At 31.7% G+C, this 18,535-nt stretch overlaps 1 protein-coding gene across 1 annotated transcript in view; it reads right to left on the bottom strand.

Annotated features, from left to right (window-relative positions):
- Positions 1-18,535, bottom strand: part of ds (dachsous cadherin-related 1) — a 423,698-nt gene that overhangs the window by 69,082 nt on the left and 336,081 nt on the right. The window contains exon 6 of the mRNA XM_075297546.1: positions 4,012-4,621. Coding sequence (XP_075153661.1) covers positions 4,012-4,621 — 610 coding nt within the window. The remainder of the gene's footprint in view (positions 1-4,011; positions 4,622-18,535) is intronic.

Raw genomic sequence — 18,535 nt, forward strand, 5'->3', positions numbered from 1 at the left:
ACTGCAAACATTTCAATTCGTATCCCAAAAACCACTCCTCCAATGAATGATTAATGTCTTCGTCACATAACAAATCGGAGATGTTTAGAAGAATGGAGAAACAATGGTTTACACATAGAAAAAATTTAAGTTTATTTAGTTCAATTGGGTAAAAAAGTAGAATTTAAAAAATGAAACTATATAAAGTGAATTTTTGAATTGTAATTGAAGATTGAAGATTAATACAAAACTAAAATAGTTTTTTTTTTTTACTTTTAATAGTGTAAATCAAGCTAAGGATATATTTAGAAGTTAAATCTAACCTATTTTAATAAAATTTTGCTTTACGACACTATCAACTATATTTCATTTAAAATAAAAAAAGCCCTCTTGTTACCCAAAACTCATACTTGTGCCAAATTTGATTTCGTTTGGACTAAAACTGAATTAAAACTTTGGCCTCTGTGGTCAAATTAATGCAAATCGTTCAAAAGATATGTATGGGAGCTATATCTACGCCTGGACTAAAACTGCGACATAGACATTGATTAAAAAAAATGCGGTCATAGACAGATGGACGGGCGGACATAACAGGTTGGCTGATAAATCCCCGGTCTAACAAAGAAAAACACATTTTTTTGTCAAAATTCGTTTTTATTATTCAACATAGTTCCCTTCATGAACCATACAACGATTATAACGACCTTCCAATTTTTTGATACCATTTTGGTAGTACTCCTTCGGTTTTGCCTCAAAATAGGAATCAGTTTCGGCGATCACCCCTTCATTCCAACCAAATTTTTTCCCTGCGAGCATCCTTTTGAGGTCTGAGAACAAGAAAAATTCGCTGGGGGCCAGATCTGGAGAATACGATGGGTGGGGAAGCAATTCGAAGTCCAATTCATGAATTTTTGCCGTCGTTCTCAATGACTTGTGGCACGATGCGTTGTCTTGGTGGAACAACACTTTTTTCTTCTTCATATGGAGCCGTTTTGCCGCGATTTTGACCTTCAAACGCTCCAATAACGCCATATAATAGTCACGGTTGATGGTTTTTCCCTTCTCAAGATAATCGATAAAAATTATTCCATGCGCATCCCAAAAAACAGAGGCCATTACTTTGCCAGCGGACTTTTGAGTCTTTCCACCCTTCGGAGACGGTTCACCGGTCGCTGTCCACTCAGCCGACTGTCGATTGGACTCAGGAGTGTAGTGATGGAGCCATGTTTCATCCATTGTCACATATCGACGGAAAAACTCGGGTGTATTACGAGTTAACAGCTGCAAACACCGCTCAGAATCATCAACACGTTGTTGTTTTTGGTCAAATGTGAGCTCGCGTGGCACCCATTTTGCACAGAGCTTCCGCATATCCAAATATTGATGAATGATATGACCAACACGTTCCTTTGACAACTTTAAGGCCTCTGCTATCTCGATCAACTTAATTTTAAGGTCATTCAAAATCATTTTGTGGATTTTATTGATGTTTTCGTCGGTAACCACCTCTTTCGGGCGCCACTGCGTTCACAGTCCTCCGTGCTCATTTCACCACGCTTGAATTTTGCATACCAATCAATTATTGTTGATTTCCCTGGCGTAGAGTCCGGAAACTCATTATCAAGCCAAGTTTTTGCTTCCACCGTATTTTTTCCCTTCAGAAAACAGTATTTTATCAAAACACGAAATTCCTTTTTTTCCATTTTTTTCACAATAACAAAAGTTGCTTCATAAAAGACGCTCTATCTCACAAACTAATTGACTTACAGACGTCAAATTTTGACACGAATCATTTGAAGGTTGGTACTATATAAAAATAATATGCATTTAATACTAGCGACGCCATCTATGTGTCTGACCGGGGACTTATTAGTCAACCTGTTAAATTACATCAATTTTGTCGACAAAAATTCTAAATGCATTCTAGAAAAATTGAAATTGTTTTAAAAATTTGAGATCAAACGTTGTCGAGAAGCTTTAGAATGCATTAAAAATCATAAAAACTATTCATTTGACAAAATATCACTCAATTTTATAATTCACATCCAACACATTGAATTCAGACCACACCTTAAGAGGTGATGCAAATTCAGTGAAACGGCTGTTGAAATTGTGGATTCGTCCTATGACAAGCCCATGTTAAATTCATCGCTTCTGCGACAATTTTCCACTTTCTTTTTTGGCGACGCTTTTTTTGCTATGTCCATGAAGTTAGTATCAACTTTCTTATGCCAATATATAAAATGATCCATATTTTTTATTTCAGTTGGTGAATAATTGAAAATAGTAACTCAAATTTTAGTTTTAGATAATTTTCAAAAAATTACCTAAATGGACTAAATTAAAATATTCACAATTTTTGCAAAATTTAATTTCAATAGAAAACTTTGTCACAGTTTTATTCCCAAGGAAATTTCTGGCAAAATTTTGATTTTCATTGAAATTTTTTGCAAATATTTTATTTCTATAGAAAATTTGGTCCGTAGTATATTTCTATATAAAATTTGTTTTACTACAGAAAAATTTTTCGAAATATTATTTCTATAAAATTATGTCCTAATTTTAATTCTATATAAGAATATAAAAATATATCAAAATTTTTGAAAAAATTGATTTCAATAGAAAATTTTGGCAAAATTTTATCCATATTTTGTTTCTATAGAAAATTTTGTCCATAGTATATTTCTATATAAAATTCGTTTTACTACAGTAAAATTTTTCAAAATATTATTTCTATAGAAAATTATGTCCAAATTTTAATTCTATATAAGAATATAAAAATATATCAATTTGACGAAAATGGACTAAAATCGATAAAATTCAATTTGGTCCGACCATCAGACCAAAATTAAAAATTTCTTGGACCAATTTTGGTCCTATTGGACCAAAATGGTAAACCTGGTCTTCATTCAGCAGAACTTCCAAGCCATAACTTCTAACGTATTAATTCAGATGTTGGAAAACGTAGTTCGTCAGATGTAATTTTACTTGTGAATGTGATTTGCACAATTTTCTGATCGCTAGTTGGAGATCCAAACATCTTTTTTGGAAGCTCTTTTGACTGGGTAGTAATTGGAATTGTTAGTTTGTGCACTTAAGAGAACTGATGCGGATTTGAAAATCCGAAACAGCTATCTTTCCGCCACTTTTCCACTATATCCTATTGTAATGGAATTCCAAAATAGTTCCATTATAAAGAATCAAAACCACAATTTTTTTATAGTGTAGCATAAACAATACATTACTGGTTTTAAACATATCAAATGTAAAATTAACATAAATCGTTTTTCTTTGGAAAAAAGAGGTACATCGTTTCGCAAAAAAAAAAAAGAAGAAAAACAAACAAATAGTACCAATATTGTATTCAATGAGTGTGGGAATATAACCGTAATTGTTGTAAATCTGTAGAAATTGTAAAACAAAACTCCTTGAGTCAAATGCCTTCTTCGTTGGCCATAGTTGAGTGAGCTGGAATCAAAAATCACGTAAAAATCTAGTCAAACATGATGGTCAATCGTGCATGGCTGTAAACAATGGATGTTATTTAGAATTGAATGAACTTAGGATTTTATTTCTTCTTTTTAGTTTTATTTTTTTAGAGAAAACTAAATATTCTTGGAATGCATTTTCTCAATATTGTAGGCGTACCTTGGCAACATTTGCAGTTCCAATAGAAGAAGGAGTTAACAGAAAAAAATGATTCGAACAAAAAAAATGATTTAGGTCAATAGAATCCATACAAAATAAAGCCAAGATTTTTTTGTTTGTTTTAAATTCAACATCACTAAGGTGGCAGACATTGATTCCCTTGTTTGTTTTGCGCAATTAATTTGAACATTTTCGAAACAACACTGAAATATCCATAGGATGAATGAAAACATGTTTAACCTATTTTATCATTGTATCATACTTCTTTTTACAAAACATTGGCTCACTCATTTCCTTTCCCCCACACCTCCAAAATCCATTGTTAGAATTTCTTTTGATTTGGCTAACCAAAGCAATGTAGAAAAAAAAATAGCACAAACTTACCCGTTAGTGGATTAACTTGAAATGAACTATTATTTGCCGCCACTAGACTATATCTGATGGCCGCATTCTCGCCCAAATCCAAATCGGTAGCACCAATAATGCCCACCAAGGAGCCACGACTCATATTCTCCTCAATACTGAATTCATATGACGAACGAAGAAAACGTGGATCATTATCGTTGGCATCCAATATGCGGACCATAACACGTGTGCTGGCTTGGGCTGGGGGTGACCCATTATCGCTGGCCACCACATGCAGTTCATAATGATCACGTGTCTCTCGATCTACAGGGGAGCGTAAATATATCCAACCACTATTTGGATAAATACCAAATATTTGAGAAATTTCTGTATCCATAGATGATCCTGCATCTAAGCTACTACTAGCCGAAGATAGCACAGAGGAGGATGATGAAGAATGTAACTTTTTTGTTTTTATGTTAAGGCCATTGTTTGTTATGGTTGCATTGCCTCCTCCTCCACCTCCTCCTGACGATGATGCTGCTGCTGTTGACCCCATCTGATTGCCATTATTGTTTAGTGGTAAAATACGATAGGTGATGCGAGCATTGTTACCAGTATCTGCATCTATGGCCGTCACTTGGACAATCTGTAAGAAAAATAAAAAAACGAAAATTAGAAACTCTATAAAGGAAGAGGAGTAGCATTTTGCATTGCTTTATTTATTTTGTTTTGTAAATTTTTATTCAAATTTGTTTGTATTTCTCATTTTCAAATTAGCAAACTGACAGTTACAAAATTAAACTTTCACAAAATCTTGTTATAGTAAAGTGAAAATGTGTTTCGATTTAATTTCACTACAGTAACATGCATTTAACACCAATTCGTGATGGTGGAGGAGTAACAGGTCTTAATGACAGAGAGTAAGTGAATGTGTGTGTTTGTAATAGAGATGTCATGTACATATATATTCTCACCGATATAAGGGAACATACTTATTTGGAAGAAAACGTTAGGCCTATAACCAAGGCGGTATTAAACTTTCGGAACTTGCCTATAGGACTTTTTAAAGAAAATTTCTATTATTTTCAATTCATCAATGCAAATTCAAATTTTATTTTTCTCTATCTCACAAATATTTCAAAAAGGATTCTTTTTCTTTTTTATTTCAAATTTGAATTCCTTAACTCTCCGCAGTTTATTTTTCAGCAGTGCTTACAAAAAGGATTGTGTCCATCCATTTGACCTATTATTTTACATACACCTTAATTTATATTCCACCCATACTACAGATACTCCAAAGCAAAAAAAAATAAATTTAGTTTAAAAAGCTTTAAACCAAAAATCCTCAAAATAAATCTTAGTCTATTTTTGAAACTATACTATCTTTAATACCAGGAGTATTTGTTTAACGAAAACAGTATTGGGTTGCCTTAAAGGGAAATTTGTCTTCCTGTCTACAGGGACACAAGTATCAAAGTTTCGTGTTCTAAATTAAACTAGAAAAAATTAAAGCACAAATTATGAACTTTTTAAGATTTTTTATTATTAAAGAAATGTTTACTCAATGCTGTTTAAATTGCCTAAATGTCCTACATTTTTGGCGTGTCCTAAACTTAGAATCAATATTTTTTCCACTCATTTTCAACCGGTACACATCTTAAAAAAATCTTATTTTGCTGTGTTTGATCAAATTTGTATGGTTATTATGAAAAAAAATTATAGGTTTTATTATTTCATTTTAATATTGACTTGAAAGTAAATTTAGTCAAAATTTTACTTTGTTTAAATTTTGTTTCTATAAAAAATTTTCAATATTTTTTTTATAGAAAATTTTGTCAATATTTTATTTTATAGAAAAATTTGTCAAAATGTTATTTCTATAGAAAATTTTATCAACACTTTATTTCTATAGAAAATTTTGTCAAAATTTTATTTCATATTTGTTGTTTTTATTTGATCTCAGTTTTTCTATAGAAAATTTTCTCAATATTTTTTTCTATAGAAAATTTTGTAACAATTTTATTTTATAGAAAATTTTGTCAAAATTTTATTTCTATAGAAAATTTTGTCAAATTTTTATTTCTATAGAAAATTTTGTCAAAACTTTATTACTATAGAAAATGATGTCAAATTTTTATTTCTATAGAAAATTTTATCAAAATTTTATTTCAATAGAAAATTTTTGTCAAAATGTTATTTCTGTAGAAAATTTTGTCAAAATTTTATTTCCATAGAAAATTTTGTCAAAATGTTATTTCTATAAAAAATTTTATTTCTATAGAAAATGTTGTCAACATTTTATTTGTGTAGAATATTTCTGTAGAAAATTTTGTGAAAATTTTATTTCTATAGAAAATTTATTTCTATAGAAAAACTTTACTTCTATAGAAAATTTTGTCAAAAATTTTTTATAGAAAATTTGGCAACATTTTATTTTTATAGAAAATGTAGTCATAATTTTATTTCTATAGAAATTAGTGTCAAAATTTTATTTCTATAGAAAATTTTGTTAAAATTTTATTTCTATAGAAAATTTTGTCAATAGTTTATTTCTATAGAAAATTTTGTCAATAGTTTATTCCTTTAGAAAATTTTGTCAAAATTTTATTTCTATAGAAAATTTTGTCAAAATTTTATTTCTATAGAAAATTTTGTCAAAATTTTATTTCTATAGAAAATTTCGTCAAAATTTTATTTCTATAGAAAATTTCGTCAAAATTTTATATTCATAGAAAATTTTGTCAAAACTTTATTTCTATAGAAAATTTTATTTCTATAGATAATTTTGTCAATAGTTTATTTCTATAGAAAATTGTGTCAATATTTCCTTTTCTATAGAAAATTTTCTCAATATTTTTTTCTATAGAAACTTTTGTCAACATTTTATTTTATAGAAAATTTTGTCAAAATTTTATTTCTGTAGAAAATTGTGTAAAAATTTTATTTCTATAGAAAATTTCGTCAAAATTTTATTTCTATAGAAAATTTTGTCAAATTTTTATTTCTATAGAAAATGTTGTTGAATTTTTATTTCTATAGACAATTTTATCAACATTTTATTTCTATAGAAAATTTTGTCAAAATGTTATTTCTATAGAAAATTTTATCAAAATGTTTTTCTATAGAAAATTTTGTCAAATATTTATTTCTATAGGAAATTTTATTAACATTTTATATCTGTAGAAAATTTAGTCAAAATTTTGTTTCTAAAAAATTTTTGTCAATATTTTTTTTTTTATAGAAAATTTTGTCAATATTTTATGTCTATAGAAAATGTTGTTAAAATTTTATTTCTATAGAAAATTTTGTCAAAATTTCATTTCTATAGAAAATTTTGTCAATATTTGATTTCTAAAAATTTTGTCAAAATTTTATTTCTATAGAAAATTTTGTCAAAATTTTATCTGTATAGAAAATTTTGTCAATTTTTTTTTCTAAGTCAATTTTTTTTTTATAGAAAATTTTGTCAATATTTTATTTCTATAGAAAATTTTGTCAAATTATTATTTCTATAGAAAAATTTCTCAATATTGTTTTGCTATAAAAATTTTTGTCAATATTTTATTTCTATAGAAAATTTTGTCAATATTTTATTTCTATAGAAAATTTTGTCAAAAGTTTATTTGTATAGAAAATTTTGTCAAAATTTTGTTTCTGAGCAAATTTTGTCAATATTGTTTTTTTTTTTTATAGAAAATTTTGTCAGTATTTTATTTCTATAGAAAATTTTGTCAAAATTTTATTTCTATAGAAAATGTTGTCAAATGTTGTCTATAGAAAATTGTGTCAAAATTTTATTTCTATTAAAAATTTTATTTCCATAGAAAATTTTCTCAATATTTTTTTTTTCTATAGAAAATTTGTCCAAATTTTATTTCTATAGAAAATTTTGTCCATATTTATTTCTATAGATAAATTTGTCAAAATTTTATTTCTTAGTGGCAAATTTAGAGTATGCAATTCTTTTAAATAAATGGTAAAAACCTTATCTAAGCACTTTCAATTGCCTCTACCATTCTATTTAAGAAAACCAATCAAAATAAATTTTTATTTCCATTAACAATTAGTAACTACTTTCTTTGAAAAGGTAAGCAAAAAAAAACTATAACAAATATGATGGTTGATTAAGAAAACATAGCCTGCTGGCATCAAAGACACAGATGCATTTCATCGTTGCTTACAATCAAAAAATGGTAGTCATAAAAATGGTTATGCTAACAAATCTGGCCTTAATCGTGAAGACAGCTTGACAATTCTATTAACCGAAAAAACCAAATGGAACTCCCTGAAAGACAATCGGAGCAAACAACAAATAAAAGTTGAACAACACAAAAACAATTCACAAAACAAATAATAACCAGCAGAAAAATACTAATTTAGTGGAAAACATTAACAAATTCATTGCCATTCGAAGGCCAAAATAAAGTGAAAGAAAATAAAGATTTCATTTATGAATAGTAAAGGCCAATAATATGAATTTGTTTCTGCATCATCCATAAATATGACAATACATACACTGGAGAAAAAAACATTTTGAAATTGTTATACTTAAAAGATTTGTTCAAAATTGATTCCTTAGAACCTCCTACCTTATGAACGACATATGCTACGCTTTAGTACCTCTTAGGTACAGCATAATCCGATCACTTTAGTTTACTTCATGAAGATTAGGGTTATAACATATTAAGGAAGAGGTGCCCCAAATTGGACGTCTCATGTGAACTGACCCTAACCTAATCCAGTGATCGCCCCAATTTGGCTTCATTAGGTGTTCCCAGGTCCTCTATAATCCAGACGCCAATATTATGCGGACCCTAATTATTCATTGATATGGTTGATGTTCGTATCACATTAACTTCTATTGAACTCATTGCCATCCATGATAAATTTCAAGGTCACTTGCCTTTTCTTATCGTTGGCTCATGCAACATTTTCCGTTTTTATCTCGATCTATTTGGTCAATTTTTGGAGACGGGGTCCACTATGTATGAGACCTCTCCAAGGTATTGCAGCACAACAAGTATATAGGACTAGATCCACCGTAGTGCAATGGTTGGCATGCCCGCCTTGCATACACAAGGTCGTGGGTTCGATTCCTGCTTCGACCGAACACCAAAAAGTTTTTCTGCTGTGGATTATCCCACCTCAGTAATGCTGGTGACATTTCTGAAGGTTTCAAAGCTTCTCTAAGTGGTTTCACTGGGCTTTAAAAAGGAGGTCTCTTGTCATTGAGCTTAACATGGAATTGGGCAGCACTCAGTTATAAGAGAGAAGTTCACCAATGTGGTATCACAATGGACTGTATAGTCTAAGTGAGCCTGATACATCGGGCTGCCACCTAACATAACCTAACCGTAGTGCAATGGTTAACATGCCGGTCTTGTATACTAACTCTCATGGTTTCTATAGATCAAGATCAAAATGGACAAATGGATCAAGGACACGCCATTTATTCTAAGGATAAGCGATATCCTTAACATCGTTGTTATTTTTTTGTCATTGTGTCATTGTTTGGAGTTTTGGATTTCTCCTCAATTTTTCTTTGAGTGTTTGAATATTTGCCTAACTAAAGTGAAAATTTGAAAGTCACTTAACCCCAATTTGGTGGCTGCTAAAGAAAAATTGTTAACCATACCAAAGACTTAGATATTGGAATTAAATGCAATGGTAAACCAAATCTTCGTAAAATATCAGCCCTAACTTTCTTCCGTTGGCTAATTTTTTGTTTTGGAAAAACTGTTTCTAATTTTTTGCTAGCTTGCTTATTTTTTCACCAATTGAAAATGTTTTCTAGCTTAGCCATTTGAGCTTTGAATTGCAGGGGCTTCTCTAGACAAAATACCAATTTTTGAGATTTTTCTACCGCCCCCCTCAAACAAATTCACATGGACACATGGAGTGAAAAAAAAACAAGCCAGGGGTACACGATTACAAAAAATCCTTTTTCTTCGCATTTATATTGTGGCCTCTCTAGACACGATTTTAATCGCTATTATTGCCGTTTGGTACTCATTCAACCATGAGTTGTTAGCGTTAGCATAGTTTCGGTTTCGGTTAAAGTGGTGGAGCTGCTGGAATACCGCCAGTTAGAGATTTGAACACCGGCACTACTATCACCGGTAGGTTACCGTGGCGATGACTTTGTCGGGGACAACGTCGTCATCGTCGTCGTCCATGATGACGATGAGGGACACAAAACATACGCCAACGGTCAAAATAGGTTAATTGTACAGAGAAACAGAAAAAAAAATCTGCTCCAAGTTACTGCCATAGTTAAAATAAAGAAGCAAAAAAAAATTGCAACAAACTAGGCAACAAATTTAAATAGCAGTTTTGAAAAATGCATGATTATGGCTAGGAAAAGAAAATAATCAACGAACCCTCACCGTCACAGCTAACAGGAAAAATAAAAGTCAAAAAAAAAAATGCAAACATATCATGAGTGGCATACAGAAGTTGTGACTAAATTAATCCAACCTTGTTCTTTAGACAAAGTAAAAAACTAAAACACAACATCTCACAGTATGTGAATGGAACTAATTTTAAAATTTTGAAACAAACTTATCGAGAATGTTTATCTGAGAACATTCTAATGGATGGGGGCAGTAGAAAGTATATGTTGCAAAAAGAAAATCATGTTTTGTTATCCAGTTAAACATAAGCTAGTTTTAAGGTCATCGTATATAAGGAATTTTATAAACGGTGTACTGTAACAAAGCCTAGAATCAAATGAAAATTGTTAAAGACAAAACCTTTATACACTCAAAAAAAATTTTACTTGGATCCAAAGATTTTGACCTTCCCCTAAGGATTTTGGTATTGAATCCGAGCCAAAGATGTGACTTCTTTAAAATGAAGACAGTTTCTAGCGAGCTATGTGGCTTTACATGAAGCATCAATAAAATTAAAATTAGGACACAGATATCATTTATCGAAGTTTCATTTTCTTCTCGTGGTATGTTAATAAATCTATTTACCTACAAACAAATACCAGTTCAAAAATCCAAATTATAGCGAATACTTCAAAGTAAACAAGTATATACGGCCGTAAGTTCGGCCAGGCCGAATCTTATGTACCCTCCACCATGGATTGCGTAGGAACTTCTACTAAAGGCTGTCATCCACAATCGAATTACTTGGGTTGCGATAACACTTGCCGATGGCAAGGTATCGTAAAACTTTTTAACACTGTCTTCTAAATTGTAAGTTAGTCCATAAGGGGTATATATTAAACAAAAAAAAAGGCCGATTAAATACGTATATAATTCAGTTTGACAAAATTTTCTATAGAAATAAAATTTTGACAAAATTTTCTATAGAAATAAAAACTTGACAAAATTTTCTATAGAAATAAAATGTTGACAAAATTTTCTATGGAAGTAAAATGTTGACAAAATTTTCTATAGCAATAAAATTTTGACAAAATTTTCTATAGAAATAAAATGTTGACAAAATTTTCTATAGAAATAAAATGTTGACAAAATTGTCTATAGAAATAAAATGTTGACAAAATTTTCTACAGAAATAAATTTTTTACAAAATTTTCTATAGAAATAAAATTTTGACAACATTTTCTATGGAAATAAAATGTTGACAAACATTGCTATAGAAATAAACTTTTTACAAAACTTTCTATAGAAATGAAATTTTGACAAAACTTTCTATAGTAATAAAATTTGACAATTTTTACATGGCTGTTAGAGGCCATATACTAACGAAATGTACCAAATTTCAACCGCATCGGATGACTTTTGCTCCTCCAAGAGGCTCCGGAGGTCAAATCTGGGGATCGGTTTATATGGGAGCTATATATAATTATGGACCGATATGGACCAATTTTTGCATGGTTGTTAGAGACCATATACTAACACCACGTACTAAATTTCAATTGGATCGGATGAATTTTGCTCATCCAAGAGGCTCCAGAGTTCAAATCTGGGGATCGGTTTATATGGGAGCTATATATAATTATGGACCGATATGGACCAATTTTTGCATGGTTGTTAGAGACCGTATACTTAGACCACGTACCAAATTTCAACCGGATCGGATGAATTTTGCTGCTCCGGAAGGCTCCGCAAGCCAAATTTGGGGATCGGTTTATATGGGGGCTATACGTAAACGTGGGCCGATATGGCCCATTTTCAATACCATCCGACCTACATCAATAACAACTACTTGTGCCAAGTTTCAAGTCGATAGCTAGTTTCGTTCGGAAGTTAGCGTGATTTCCACAGACGGACGGACAGACGGACGGACGGACGGACATGCTTAGATCGACTCAGAATTTCACCACGACCCAGAATATATATACTTTATGGGGTCTTAGAGCAATATTTCGATGTGTTACAAACGGAATGACAAAGTTAATATACCCCCATCCTATGGTGGAGGGTATAAAAATGTTTTTTTTATTACAAACAAAGAAAAAAACTTTAAGCCAAATATGCTCTCTAACCTTTCTAAATAAATCTTAGCCTATATTTGAAGCCTTTTTATCTAAAATTTAAAGATTCAATATTTTAGTTAATTTAAGGACGATTTCTCTAAATTAAAAATGTATTTCTTTACTTTAAGGAAAATTTGCAAGATATACGGCTTTAAAGGATGGTCTCACATTTGCAAAATGGCTGCCCTAAATTTTATAAAACAATTGAAGCATATATTGTAAACTTTATTTAAATTAAAATGTCATTATTTTGAATAAATTTGTCTTTGGTATTTTGTAAATTGCGCATACTAAAATTTAGTTTGCATGATGTAAGTCTTTAACAACTATGCAAAAATTGGTCCATAATTATATATAGCCCCCATATAAACCGATCCCCCGATTTTACTTGCGGAGCCTCTAAGAGAAGCAAATTTCATCCGATCGTGTTGAAATTTGGTACATGGTGTTAGTATATGATCTCTAACAACCATGCATGAATTGGTCTATATCGGTCCATAATTATATGTAGCCCCCATATAAACCGATCCCCAGATTTGACCTCTAAAGCCACTTGGAAGAGCAAAGTTCTCCCGATCCGGAAGAAATTTGGTACGTGATGTTAGTATATGGTCTCTAACAACCATGCAAAAATTGGTCCATACCGGTCTTCATTATATGTAACCCCCATTTAACCCAATCCCCACATTAGACCTCCGGAGCTCTTGCAGGAGCAAAATTCATCCGATCCGGTTGAAATTTGGTACGTGGTGAAATTTGGTACATTGCGCTAGTATATGGTCGCTAACAATCATGCCAAAATTGGTCCGTATCGGTCTATAGTTACATTGAAAAAAATATTGTCGTGAGGTCAAAGATTTCATGTCTTTAAAATACGAATGCAAATTTTGCTTAGCATAGAAGACACATTTCTCTAATATAAAGTTTTTTTCCTTGTCCAAAAGTCGATAAACTTTTCAATGAAGTCGTATTGTCCTTATAATTAAGTGACTTAAAATGGGTATCTTAACATGAAAGAAAAAATTTATAGGCTAAGGTCAACTTGACTTTAATAATTCAGAAAAAATTCTTTAAATTTAATGAAATTGTCTTTAAATTTGTTGTCTTTTTGCATCTTGACTACAAAGCAAAAAATCGTTCAAATGTAGAACATGTTTTTCAAAACTTTATTTCAAAGAAGTTTTTTACTTCAAACATAGCATAATTTCTACTGGAAGTCGAGTCCTAATTTGGAAAATAAAGTTGCCGTTAACTCGTTTTTAAAGGACTTTGATAGCATATGAAGAAAAAAAGCTGAGAAAGCGAAAAATTAAAATTTGCTTCCTAGAAGCAAGTACACAAAACCTAAATTTAAAAGAGAATTGTGTCTTAAAAGTATCCTTACTTGTATTCTCCGCTTCTTTGGCTCGGAATCAATACCAAATTTTTTAAAGTAAAGACAAAATCTTTGGAACCGAGTATGCTTTTTTTTTCAGTGTATATATAGCCGACCCCCAAAAATAATCTATCGAAATTTTGTTTCTATAGAAGATTTTGTCAAAATGTTATTTCTATAGAAAATTTTGTAAAAATTTTATTACTATATAAATTTTGTCACGATATTATTTCTATAGAAAATGTTGTCAAAATTTTCTTTCTATGGGAAATTTTTTGAAAATTTTATTACTATAGAAAATTTTGTCAAAATTTTATATCTAAGGAAAATTTTGTCACACTGAATTATATACGTATTTCATCGGATTTTTTGTTTGTTTAATACATACCCCGTATGGACTAACTTACAATTGAGAAGACGGTATTAAGAAGTTTTAAGATACCTTGCTATCGGCAAGTGTTACCGCCACCCAAGTAATTCGGTTGTGGATGGCAGTCTTTAGTACAAGATCCTATGCAATTCTTAGTGGAGGGTACATAACTTTTGGCCGTATATACTTGTTATGCTTGCAATTATCTATTCTAACAATCGCATCTAAATTAACCTGATATCTTGTAATTATTACAAATTTAAACATTGCTGCTGTGCCCCAAAAATACTTGTGTTCATACAATTAAGCTGACATTGTCAATAAACATTAAAAAAAAACCAACAAAGCCTACTGGATTTAATTGAAAAATTAACGTACAATGTATTTGAATAGAGCACAAATTGCAAGAAAATACAAAAAAAAAAAAAAAAAAAAAAAGAGTTTTGCGCACACGACAAAATGTAACGACATCTCAAAGAATGTCAAACCAACACAATGAGCAAAGGAGATATTTTGGAGGGAGTGAAACGATGGCTGTCCAACATAAATCACTCAAATTGTTGCCGGTACTTGGGCTGCTGACGCGGTAGTTTAGCTTGGAGTTTTAAACATCGTACCATGATTGACTTGGAATATGCGACATGTTGACATGTCTGCCTGTGAAAACAAAAGGCTGAAATGAAATGAAACTGCAGCCAAGCAATGGAAAGCATAACATTTCCAACGTCAAACTCACACTCAGACCAGACAATTGCTTTACTAACATAATCTTATAAAAGTAAACATATTTTGTTAATTTAATAAATAACAAATTACCAGATTAATGGATAATATAAAACATAATTAAAATATCTAACGTTGTGCATTGGTATGCAGCTTGTGTTGGCAGCCAGAGTTAGTTCAAGAAAATCAAGTTTGTGTCTTAAGTCTTTTGTTTTTGGACATTTCATTTTTACATACAATTCACATTAAGGAAATTTTACCAATATTTTCAAAAATCATATTCCAGTTTATTTTCTAGCATCAAAGGTCACAGGTTCAAATCCATATATGAATAAGCATAAATATAAATACTCTATAACATAATTTGCGCGTATAACCATTGGTCTAAATTTACATCTAGAGTGATCAAAACCGATCAGTGAAAACCGGTGGACCGGTTTTTCGTTTTGCACCGATTATCGGTTTTGTATAAAATCCCATTTTCGGTGTACCGGTAGAACCGTTGTTTTTAATATCATAAAAACCAGTTTTCGGTTTTTTATTTTCAATGTAAACTGAAATAAGAAAACATCCCAAATGTATTTTCGGCGCACTTCCAACTCGTTTCTGAACACTTCCAACATAGTATTCGTTCAAGATGTCAAATAAATTCCGTTGGTTATCCAAACAAATCCCAGAGGTATTTCAATGAAAGCAAATGATGCTTGTTCAATTAGGAGCGTATATTTGGTCAACAAAATCTCTCATATTTCTTACGTTAGTATTATTCGACTTAATTTGGTGTAACTTTCCGTAGAAAATGAGCTCTGTTTGTGAATATTTTGAAAAATAACAAAATAAATCTTTGAAAGTCAAATGCAATATGCACAAGAAAATTTTTAGGTGTAGAGACTCTTCAACAACGTTTTTAATATAACATTTCAGAAATATTCACAAAATGAAAATGGAAACAAAAAATAAAAAATCCAACGTTTTAATGTTTATCTACGGTGTTGTTACCGCAATTGGAATTTAATTTTTACATTACAACGTTGAAGTATTTTTTCCTTCATTTATATTAAATTAAGCGTTGTTGCTACTTTTGGGAAAACCCCGGTTGGACCGGTTAAGCCGGTTATTTAATTTTTAAAACACCGCCCACCGCCTTTAAAAAATGGTCCGGTTTTTTATAACTGAGAAAACCCAACTTTCAATACAAACGGGGTTTTTATCACTCTATTTACATCGCATAAAGAGATTTTAAAAAATCGATCGAAAATAACGTCTCCTGTGGTAAAGACACAAAGATCGGGAATCGATCTATATGAAACGATTTAAGGAAAATGGAATTTTAATTTCCATGTACTAAAAATTTAAAAAAATTAAATCGGGAAATCGTATATCACATTTTAGCGTATTATATATCATAATATATTTAAACAAAAATCTAAAGATAAGTGACTATTAAAACAAAACACATATGCATGGGCTATGGCACAAGTTTTGGGGTTTCTGCATTCAGACAAAAAAAAAACGGATATGTGTCAAATATTGAGAGAGAATATTGAGAATATTGAGTCACTATAATGGACAGACAGACGGATACCCTTCACCCCTATAAAGAGTAATAAAAAGTAGCCGGATGTGGTGCAAAATTGGCTCAGAACAAGTATAAACGGCCGTAAGTTCGGCCAGGCCGAATCTTATGTACCCTCCACCATAGATTGCGTAGAAACTTATACGAAAGACTGTTATACACAATCGAATTCCTTAGGTTGTGGTATCTTAAATCGTTTTCTAAATTGTGAGTTAGTCCACACGTGGTATATATTAGACAAAAAGGTATGTAAGTCTGCAAATAATTACGAATCGATGTGGACTTTTGCACGGTACGTAGGGAGCCAGAATTGAAATATGGGGGTCGCTTTTTTGGGGGCTATTATGAACTTGATATGGACCAATTTTTGTGTGATTGTGATGAATTTTGGTCTTCCAAGGGGCTCCGGAGGTCAAATCTGGCGATCGGTTTATATGGAGCTATATATAATTATGCACCGATGTGGACCAATTTTTGCATGGTCATTACAGACCATATACTAACACCATGTACCAAATTTCAGCCGGATAGAATGAAATTTTCTTCTCTTAGAGGCTCCGCAAGCCAAATCTGGGGATCGGTTTATATGGGGGCTATATATCATTATTGACCGATGTAGACCAATTTTTGCATAGTTGTTAGAGACCATATACTAACACCATATTCCAAATTTTAGCCGGATCGGATGAAATTTTCTTCTCTTAGAGGCTCCGCAAGCCAAATCTGGGGATCGGTTTATATGGGGGCTATATATAGTTATGGACCGATGTGAACCAATTTTTGCATGGTTGTTAGAGACCACATACTAACACAATGTACCAAATTTCATCCGGATCGGATGAAACTTGCTTCTCTTAGAGGCTCCGAAAGCCAAATCGGGGGATCGGTTTATATGGGGGCTATATATAATTATGGACCGATGTGGACCAATTTTTGCATGGTTGTTAGAGACCATATACTTACACCATGTACCAAATTTCAGCGGGTCGGATGAAATTTGCTTCTCTTAGTACAATCGCAAGCCAAATTTGGGTGTCCGTTTATATGGGGGCTATACGTAAATGTGGACCGATATGGCCCATTTGCAATACCATCCGACCTACATCAATAACAACTACTTGTGCCAAGTTTCAAGTCGATAGCTTGTTTCGTTCGGAAGTTAGTGTGATTTCAACAGACGGACGGACGGACGGACGGACGGACGGACATGCTCAGATCGACTCAGAATTTCACCACGGTCCATAATTACATATGGCCCCCATATAAACTGATCCCCCGATTTGGCTTGCGAGCCTCTAAGAGAAGCAAATTTCATCCGATCCGGTTGAAATTTGGTACATGGTGTTAGTATATGGTCTCTAACAACCATGCGAAAATTGGTTTACATCGGTCCATAATTACATATAGCCCCCATATAAACAGATCCCCCGATTTGGCTTGCGAGCCTCTAAGAGAAGCAAATTTCATCCGATCCGGCTGAAATTTGGTACATGGTGTTGGTATATGATCTCTAACAACCATGCAAAAATTGGTCCACATCGGTCCATAATTATATATAACCCCCATATAAACCGATCCCCAGATTTGACCTCCGGAGCCCCTTGGAACAGCAAAATTCATCCGATCTGGTTGAAATTTGGTACGTGGTGGTAGTATATGATATTTAACAACCATACCAAGAACGGTCCATATCAGTCCATAATCATATATAGCCTCCATATAAACCGATCCCGAGATTTGGTTTTGGAGCCTCTTGGAGGCCGTATATACTTGTTTTTTTTTTTTTAATTTTTCTTTATTTTGTGTCCTCACTGCTTTTATACAGGAATATTCAGAAAATTTAAATTTATTGCGAAAAATTAAAATTTATTCGGAAAGACTTTTATATATTCTCTCAAAAAACTTCTTGTGAAGTGAAAGTTAAGTTCATTTCTAGAAGACCCCTTTTGGATGTTCGTTAAAAGTAATGATATAGGAAACATTTCCAATTTTTTGCAGAGTGTATGCAAACATATCCTTTGTTATGAAAATGTTTGTGGCCATATTTTTCATAGCAGTTTTCGCCAG

Source organism: Haematobia irritans, chromosome 2, assembly GCF_050003625.1.
Source record: "Haematobia irritans isolate KBUSLIRL chromosome 2, ASM5000362v1, whole genome shotgun sequence".
In the NCBI taxonomy this organism is placed as follows: Eukaryota; Metazoa; Arthropoda; class Insecta; order Diptera; family Muscidae; genus Haematobia; species Haematobia irritans.